Consider the following 10,590-nt stretch of genomic DNA (forward strand, 5'->3'; position numbering starts at 1 on the left):
TGTTATTATTATGTTTTTTCTTATGTTAAGTATTTATTGTTATTATTTTGTTGCTAATTTTGATTATTTTATTGTTATTATTAGTGTTTTTTCTTTATTATTATAATACATTACTTATGTAGATTGATACTGTGATATTGTAGTTGGTATTTTTTCAAACATCTTAATTTTAGTATATTAATAGTGCTTCCAACGTTCTTATGTTAATATTATTTTATACATTTACCTTCTTGTGCATTATAATAAAAAAAATACATTATATTTCTTTTTCACAGAATACAAAACTTGTAAAAGGTCCGTGGACAAGATGATGATTGGTTTCCAATTAATGCCGAAAGGTCCCTTTACATTTATTATTCAACAGACATGATATTTTGTACATAACGCATTACTGTAAGTCTATAATACTATATATCTTCACTTTATATGTCACAAACCAAACGTCATACACAACCATATACCTATCATATGGCGGAGACAGGCTGTGACGGAGAGGCGGCCGTACCACCACCACAAGCATACCTTCCACCAATGCTAACGCTACCACCACGGTCTTCTTTTGATAACTTGGCAATCAGCCTTAGTCCCGGGCCTATGACACTTGTCTCAAACTTTTTCTCGGATCACTATCCCGACACCGATCTCCGCTCTTTTTCTCAACTTTTGATTGAAACACTTCCGATAACCGATGCCGGAAACCTGCCTGCTCCTATACTTTACCAGGATTTAACTTCAAATTGTCAAAAAGAATTACAAGATGACATGCAAAAATATCAACAGGTGAATTTAAATTTCTTTTTTTTTTCTTTTTTTTTGTATTGTAAATGTACACATTTACAGTTTTAGTAATAGTTTTTGTAAAAAAAAAAAGTAGTTTTTAACCAGAACCGACACTCATTAAGTTTAACAAAATAACCATTTTGATTGGTAAGTTTACCAAAAGAGCCATGAATTTTTACTTTTACAAAAATATCTTTTGATTTTTCTTAGTTTTTAGTTATCTAATTGTTTCAGCCAAGCTTTACATGATACACCACGGTGTGCCGGCACAACAGATTTAGACCTTGAAAATATGTGCTGTGCCATATGAAAATTAGGTGCCCTAACATTGAAAATCTGTTACATCAAGATTAAAATTTATTACGTCAAAAGACACTTGTCAAACACTAGTTAGTTTTTCTATCTAATTTGATTTATTATAGTATAGTTTTTTTTTATCTAATTCAATTTGTTACATCATCCATTTCTATATGTCCGTCTAGTCTGACCAGTGAACCAATGAACGGCTAGTTTGATGGACACTCTTGGTTTTAAAATATAAAAATATACTTATTTAATAAAAATATAAAGAGTTTTTGACGTTATTCAGCTTGGTTAGGATTTGGACTCTCAACCCGATAACTCAAAGCATGAATCTGTTGTACGTATAACTCGGCCCGCTAACGACGGGTACAAATGGAGGAAATACGGGCAGAAACAAGTAAAGGCGAGCGAGCTTCCTCGCACCTACTACAAATGCACGCAAACTAACTGCCCAGCAACGAAAAATATCGGTCACTTTCTTGGTGGCGATATCAGTGACATCATCTATAGAGGTCAACATAACCATGAACCGCAACCAGATCACGCGCAAGCCAAATATGGTGCAACCATTGACCAACACATGAGTTTTGTACAAAAAGCAGCAAACCCTGGTCAACAAATTGTTAACCATGTGGTAGCAAATGAGGTTACGGGTGACCATGCGGCTAATCTAAAGAAAAGGCAAGTATATATATATCCTACCTTTTTACAACTGTTTTCTGGTATTGAAAGTAATTACTAAAACAGTTTGTAATAAATATTTTTAGAAATCTTCTCTCCTCAAACTCATGGTAATTTTAAAATACCATAGTTTTTTTTTTTTTTTTGAAATATCATCCATTTATATATAATTATTTTTGTAATAACACGATGATTTATGTTACAAGGAACATATTACAACTATTCTTCCGAGGACCACTGCCACTGGGGTCATGTTTTGGCAAATAGTTGATCCAAAACTTGGTACTTTTTAGAAACTTGTGAACTAAAGTTTTGGTTATAATATGACTAAATCACAGGGACAATCAGTCAATTATTATTTTTTTGTTTTTTAATAATTTATAATATTTAATATTTAATAAAACTATACATATAAAGCTTTGTTTGGATTTTCTTTTTCTATGTATTCAATGAAAACTGATCGAGTTGCGTCTAATATAACGTATTTTTTTTTATATTATAAGACAATAAATACTTATTTTTGCAATAACTTCATTTTAATGCATTTCACTGCAAAGTAAAATATTTTTAATGATATTGTCTGTTTAGATTTATATCAGAAACAAGCCTATATAAATTATTAGAGCAAATTAACTTTACATAAAATGAAATGCAAAAAGAACTGAAAAAGATAATAGTTATACAATACAAAAAAATAAATTATCTTCGAATTTACACATTTTTATTAATTAAAATGTTTTCTTTTGATAAACAGTCAATTAGTTAAGCAACAAATCTAATAGAATTGCTTAGTATAATGTTGTATTAGTTGTATTGACCTAGTCGTGGCCTTTTTTGTTTCTTTTGATGAGTTTTATGATGGTGTGCAGGAAGACAGGCATTGGGTGCGTGGACCGGGCTAGCTCATCTCGAGTAATGGTGGCTGAGCCGAAAATTGTGTTGCAAACAAGAAGTGAAGTTGATATATTAGACGATAGATTCAAGTGGTGCACAATCCCAACTGGAAAAAACCTCATTTATTCTTTACACTCATGGACCATTATTTCTAGTGTAAAGAACCCTTATGTGTTTACACAAGTATTCATGGAATTGTATAGTTTTTATATAGTATTTAAATTGTGTGAACTCACCAACTATTCAATTAGTTGACTTTATTTTATATATATGCTACAGGTACTTTCATTAGAGGATGAAATGAAGAGGATTCTAGAAGTTAGGTTATCTAGATAATAAACAAGAAGATGATTGTTTTGTTTCTTTTCCCTTGTGTTTGTTCATTTGAAATAACTTGTGTACTTGATGCTTTGGAATGAATTAATGATAATATTGTCACTTAATAGTGTCACATGTGTTTTGGGCAATCTGTACGTCACACTCAGGTGTTTCCGGTTTAGCCGTGGTGTTACAGATTGGTATCAGAGCCGTGCTATAAGATAGGACATTAGACGTAGTGTTCTAGTAGGTTATAGTTTATTTGCTTAATTGTTTAGGTTGCATGATTAGAAATTATGTGAGCCTTATTTGATTGTTCAATGCACATTATTTGGTTATTATTACTTTTTATGCCTCATGTACGCAAATACTATTATACTGATGATTCAATTACCTCAATTACACAAGCACACACAAGTCTAAAGCTTTATGTTTAACGCAAAGATTTTCAATAATCAAATTTTTGATATTTGGTTGTCCGATATTTTTTCTTCTTAAAGATGGTTTCGTTATGGCAGGTATGTACTAAACTGTAAGGGGGACGTGCCCGTTTTCCGAAACTCTTGACACCAAGGTTATTGAAACCTAAGGATAAGCAATGCGTATAAATCCCAATTAGACGCGGGACCTGGTTGCTTACCTGGAGAGTTAGGAAAGAGCATGGACTCTATTAACCCAAAGCATACCACTTTCAACGCCATATGAAGCACAACTTTAAGTTTTCAAACGCGACCATGTTCTCTTTGTGAAAAGAATATGGTTGCACTCCTCTATGTTTTACAATGTGTTTTAACTGGAAGTTTGTACTCGAATACCCATCTTTTGGTTCGATTTAATTACGCATTTTTATACGAGAATAGTTTAGTTTTAAAAGCTTTGTGACACGTTTACGCATCTTTTTCGGCTTGATCGATCGTCTCTTGCTCAGTTTGGTATTAAAGGTTTCGTTTAACGTACCGACGTACTATTAAATCGAAATCCTTTTTCTGTGCTTTAATCCACTTATCCCGAAGCTTTAATACTTCGTAACATCACTAAATATCATATATCTCGTCTATAATTGAACCCTCGATTCATTCGGGTTTCAATAACTATCGATCGTTTGATCGCATATTCAATATGGTGAATTATATATTCACGTACAATCAATACAATGAACCATGTTTTCTCGTATAATTACTATGGTAACTCATGTACCCGACATTACATATGACGTAACTAACGTCTACCGGTTAAGGTATACCTGGTTTCGTCGGAATCGTTACATTCTCCCCCCGTTAAGAAATTTCTTCCTCGAAATTTTACACGCCCACTATCTCCTTTCGAGAGAAAGGTGGGGGGTTTTTCCTTCAGAATTCACCCTCGAGTTACGAAGTATAATCTTGTCCTCGCTGTGAATTCCACTTAACCTTAATTAATAAAGCTTGGTATGTCCAAACTGTTTAGTTTTCCCGTCTACTATCTCTACGGAATTAGTTATGATATCAAGCATGTCTTCTATGAGTACCTCTATTACTAGTACTTTCGTTGCCTCATCGCTTAGGCACTTTTCAATCCGTATACATGGCAAAATATCATGTATAGTACTTAGCCCCTGGAGTACTTTAATCGATAAACTAAGTGACCAACCATGGAGATAGTTCTCATGGGATCCAATATATTAAGAAGCTATTTTCGGTTTTGCCAAACCTCATATCACCTCTCTCTTAGGTGATGCCTTAAAATGCCTTGTCACCTCTATTCAGTGACAATGGTTTCCTTTGAACGTTGGCATAAATCCTTTGCCAACCTCGCGCTACTTTCAACTTCTCTTAAATATTATAAATCCGATTGGTTGTTTCTCGAATCAATTCAAATCTTATGGCTTGATTGACGCCCATTTTCAATTTAACAAATTGGTGATAATTACTTCACCCATAAAAAGCTTCAAGCTCTCGATGCTTCCTTCCCCGCCTTCCAATAATGGAAGTAGGATGACTATTTTGATCTGAGGTAATTGAAAATGGCACTCCACGACGAGATACCATTTCACCATCAGGAATTTAGGCAAGAATTCATTGTAATTTATTCCCACTATCATTGGCGAATTTTCTGTCGTTGTGGCGTTCCCTAGGGTTTTCGGTGTGCAGCCTTATCTCTTGCATAACTCAATATTCACCAACACACGTAACCATATCTTTCTCCAAACTCGACCATTAATAAAAATCCTTTCAGATATCCGTATCATCAATAGTCAAATCCGATCCCGGATGTATGGATTATTTCGATCTATGCGCTTCGTCAATGATTAATTCACGAAGGTCATGGAGGGTCGGGATCCAAACCCGATTTTTGAAGTAGAGAATTTAGTCCACGCGCTGTTCGAAATTCTCCTCATTGCCGTAAGATTCCTTCTTTTCCAATTGTTCCTCTTTCAACGCCTCACGTTGAGCGACTCGAATCAGGTTCGAAGGTTCGACTGGACTATCATCCCCAGCACTCGCACTCGTAATGGCTTAACCCGATCTTTCTTACTCAAGGCATCGGCTACGACGTTAGCCTTGCCAGGGTGATAACGGATGTCACAGTCATAATCGCTTAACAACTCGACCCATCTTCGTTGCCTCATATTCAGTTCCTTCTGATCAAATATGTGCTGCAAACTTTTATGATCGGTGAAGATGGTGCACTTCGTATCGTAGAGACAATGTCTCCACATTTTAAGTGCGTAGATAACCGCTCCCAGTTCTAAGTCGTGAGTAGTGTAATTTTACTCGTGTACTTTTAACTGTCGGGAAGCATATGCTATAACCTTAATATACTGCGTCAACACGCATCCTAACCCTTTACGCGATGCGTCACAATACGCGACAAAACCATCGTCTCCATCGGGGAGACTTAAAATCGGCGCTTGGCACAATTTTAATGGTTTCTATCTTATTTGGATCTTTGTGAAATCTTTGTTGCTTTACAACATGACCAAGGGATTATGCCTTCTTTATTCAAAATCACATTTTGAAAACTTCGCGTATAGCTCTTCTTGTTTTAACACTTCCACAATTTTCCTTAATCGTCGTTCGTGCTCTTCTTTACGTTGCGAATATATCAAAATATCATCAATGAATGCTATGACAAATTTGTCAAAGTAAGGTTTACAGACTCGATTCATGAGTTCCATGAATACTGCCTGCGCATTTGTTAACCCGAACGGCATGAATAAGAATTCATAATGGCCGTAGCGAGTCCGCAACGCTGTTGCTGCAACGTCCTCCTCTTGGATTTTTCATTTGGTGATAACTATATATAAGATCAATTTTCTAAAGATAAATCGCCCTTTGCAGTTGGTTAAACAGATCATTTACTTCGAAGAAGTGAATACCTATTCTTGATCGTCACTTTATTCAATTCTCCCTAATCAACACATATCCTAACACTTCCGTCCTTCATTTCCCAATTAAAACTGGTGCACCCCATGGTGACTAACTAGGTCGTATAAAATCTTATCCAACAATTCTTGTAACTAATTGGATAATTCTTGCATCTCGGACGGTGCAAGTCGGTAGGGTGCTTTAGCAACAGGGCCAGCTTGAGACATTAAATCGATTCTGAATTCGACCTGTCTGGTTGGCGGTAATCCAGGGAGTTCTTCTGGGAAAACTTGTGGAAATTTGCGTACCACCGGGATATCTTCTATATGTTTTCTTTTAAATACTTTGGCAATCACGTTTGTTAAATACACCACGTCCTCTTGTCGTAAATATTATAACATCTCAAGATGAGATTTGAGTGGCAACATAATATCGTACACTTTTCTCTGTATTTAATCGCTTCATCGTCCGAAAGAGAGCTTCTAATCATCTTCTTTTCATATTTGATTTCTGCTTCATGTTGAGTTAGCCAATCCATGCTAACTATTACGTCAAAACTTCTTTGCTTTACTGGTCGTAGGTCAATAAGGAAAGGTTAATCGTTCAGAATAATAGGACAATTCCGTACAATTTAGTTAACCATTAGGGATTTACCTTTAGCGATTCTACAGTATAGGGTTCTATAGTTTCACTAATCGGTATCTTTCCAAAGGGTAGGAGGTTAGCAGGAACTAACTTCTATCGACGACCGTAAAAATATCACTGAAGCCTATTGATTTAAAACTACAACGTACTTAATACCACTTTTGGATCATGACGTGCTTTATTTGAATTACTCACAAAAGCACGGCTCCTTGCTTGATCAGAGGTTGATGCTTGTCATGAGGTTCATCTTCCACGACACCTTGGTTCAACTTTGGGCAATCTCTCTTGAAACGTTCTGTACTGCCACATTCATAGCAAGTACAACTGTTTGGCATAATTTGATTTCTTCGGATGGATTGTTATTGAAGTTGTTGGGTTCGGAGTGGTTGTACATGAATGGGTTGGGGTTGCCGATTCACATGGCTTCAATTGGTTCTACAAATGGGGCATTACGTCCATCTTTACCACACCCGTGGCCTACTATCACTCGACATTCTTCTTCTTGCCGATAACCAAATTTTCCACAGTTAGGGAAGGACCCTTCATGTGGTTCATGTTTTCACACCAGAACTAGTCTTAGTATAATTCTGGGTTGTAGGACATACCTACTTATTCAAAGCCTATCTTGCACTATACCTTTATCATTTCTCTTCTTTATTACTCGACGTCTCACCTAACGTCCTTCCAGTCCACTTCCCATAGAGTAAAATATATCAATGATGGCTTGCGACACAACCCTTTCAAGGGTTGTATATTTTAAAGGATTGACTATACTCTTTATCGATGGAGTTAGTCCTCAATATTGCGCTCACTTCGCTTAGTTTCAGGAGTAATTAGCCAGGTTACCAGACATGACAATTCCTTCAAACGATTAGCGTGTTCCAAGTGATCAGCACACAACATTTCTACCTTTCATAGCTCAGTTTCCAATCTCTGAACTTAATTACTCGAATAAAAGTGTTCTAGCCCAAGAATTTTAAATTCCGACCATAACATCTGAGTAACAATTTTCTAACTATAATTTTGTACCATCGTGTTCCATCACGATACAACATAATCTACCAACATATCTATAGCATATTTCACTACACAATGTTCTAGACTCATACCAATATCCTTAACCATTTCGTTCTTTTCTATCCACTCACTAATCTATTCCTCCCTTTACCATCAGTAAACTATTAATAATTTCCTTAACACAATCAACAGACATATCCTTCATACCGGATCTAATTCATTACGACTACTATTCATGTTTAGTTTATAACTAATACTTGTAGTCATAATAGTATTCGGTGGAACATTATCACTTTTAGTAATACCACCAAGAATTGAAATATTCATATTCATGTGATTGCTCGATCTACAATCTTGCGATCACATTTGCATCAACACTAGCAGTGATCTATGATACGACATTCGGTATCATCATCTGCCATCTTTGAGCAATCAACTGAATCATATCAATCTCCATCATTGGAGTTACTCTTTTTATGTCATTCTGCCGTACTCATCCCGGAAGCAGTAATCAATACTAATCTCACCGTATAACTCGTTACCAGCTCAATCATGATAGCAGGTACACATACACACCAAATATTATCATACATATTACACCTATCAGTATCTAATATATATGTCCCACAAATATAATAACATATGGACTTAACCTGACGTCGGTTAACGTTCAAATATGTTTCATAATCCTTGTCACCAACCGACGTATAGATCTTTCTCAACAAAGATTAATGTTTAACAGGCTTGATTTCAATATCCTTCTGCATGTCATCATAACCGATACATGCTCACCGTGAGCACCAAACGATTACGTACCACGGAGTTATAATATCCGTGTCTATTTGTATATCCGGCATACACGGTATACCATCTACGAACGAACAACCAACTATGCTATAATGACTCCAACACCTCTTTGTGTATGGGTAATCATCCTATTCGAGCATACATGGGCGTAGGCATCTAACGGATATAAGGATAACATAGGGAGTTGCAAGGTTCAAGGTAATCGCGCAATATGGGTTGCCTTCAAATATTATTAATTACTATTATGGGAATCTCTATCACTTGCTCAGTCAATGTCCTCAGGCGTTCTAGGTTCGTTGAGATCGGTAATTCTCGATCTGGAGGTGGTATGACTCATATGTTTGAGAGTGAGAAATACATATATATTTCTATATATTATTTTTATTTGCTGATTTATTATCAAATTTATTATTACTATTATTTTATTTATTTATTTACCTTAATGGAATAAGAATGGGTTCAGGTACGGATCCGTCCGTACGTGAGGGTCGACGGTTCGGGTGAACATCTGGGGTTATTAGGATATACGGTAGAAATACATATATATTTCTATATATTATTTTTATTTGCTGATTTATTATCAAATTTATTATTACTATTATTTTATTTATTTATTTACCTTAATGGAATAAGAATGGGTTCAGGTACGGATCCGTCCGTACGTGAGGGTCGACGGTTCGGGTGAACATCTGGGGTTATTAGGATATACGGTACCGGTGTTGGTAGGGTAAGGGATTCATCAATTTTGGTTGGGAGTGACGGTTACTAGATATTTCTGGTTAATGTCAAACGGGAGATCTAACTTGGTACTATCATAATTATGACCCGATAAGTCAGACTCATCATCAACCGATGCTCTTAGAAATTTCGGCATCCTCGGTACTTTTATTATTTCATCCCCCGGTTCCTTATCCGGGTCCCATTTCTCAATACATGTACCCACAAGATATGCACGTATATATATATATACACATTAGCACACATAAATAATATTATATACTTTACACATATGTTGCCATTTTTACCTATTAATGTACCCCGTGACTTCCCCTGAATTCCCTCGTGCGGACAAGTCTGTTATTATGTTCCGGACCATAACAACTCACTTGTCCATCCAAGTTCATCCAGACCTCGTCACTATAAATTATTAGTTGATATTCAGATCCTATAATACTTGAGCTACTGGTTATATTTTAGGTATCTTTTAAAGACATCCTAATTCTTTTATAACCAATGGCTCTGATACCAAGTTCTGTAACACCCCGCAACCGCAGCGGAAACGTAAACGGGATGCGACAGACACCTCTGATATCAACCACATTGTTTATAAAGAAAACTGAATGCATTAATATGCTTCAAAATTTCATTATCTCGTATTTCATTACCGTCTAGGTGATACACACATCATACAATACGATACATAATTCTATCTGTTATAATGTTTCCTAACATCCCGCACGCAAATCTTACACACATCAAGCACTTAGCACGTAAGCAATCACTTCATCTTAATTGTACCTGAAAAGCATGTGAGAAAACGGGTCAACTACGAATAGTTGGTGAGTTTCACAATTTTAGTAAGCCATGATAAATCCATATCATAATATAATATTATCTGGGGACACTGTTAACCCAGTACTGTACTCACTCCGGGGACAATGTTAACCCATAAACACTTTTAGGAACCCCTGGGGACACTGTTAACCCAGTACTGTACTCACTCCGGGGGCGATGTTAACCCGGAAACACTTCCAAAGACATCTGGGGACACTGTTAACCCAGTCCTGTACTCACTCCG

At 36.1% G+C, this 10,590-nt stretch overlaps 1 protein-coding gene across 1 annotated transcript; it reads left to right on the forward strand.

Annotated features, from left to right (window-relative positions):
* Window positions 1-426: 426 nt before the first annotated feature.
* Window positions 427-2,841, forward strand: LOC143584049 (putative WRKY transcription factor 58; the record flags this gene model as incomplete). Its single annotated transcript, XM_077066202.1, has 3 exons — window positions 427-780; window positions 1,379-1,768; window positions 2,638-2,841. Coding segments are annotated over exons 1-3 (948 nt in total), but the record flags the coding sequence as incomplete, so codon positions are not given.
* Window positions 2,842-10,590: the final 7,749 nt, after the last annotated feature.

The sequence above is a fragment of the Bidens hawaiensis genome, unplaced genomic scaffold (genome assembly GCF_021521415.1).
Source record: "Bidens hawaiensis isolate Kalapana, Puna unplaced genomic scaffold, B.hawaiensis_p1.1 tig00032779_1, whole genome shotgun sequence".
Classification (NCBI taxonomy): Eukaryota; Viridiplantae; Streptophyta; class Magnoliopsida; order Asterales; family Asteraceae; genus Bidens; species Bidens hawaiensis.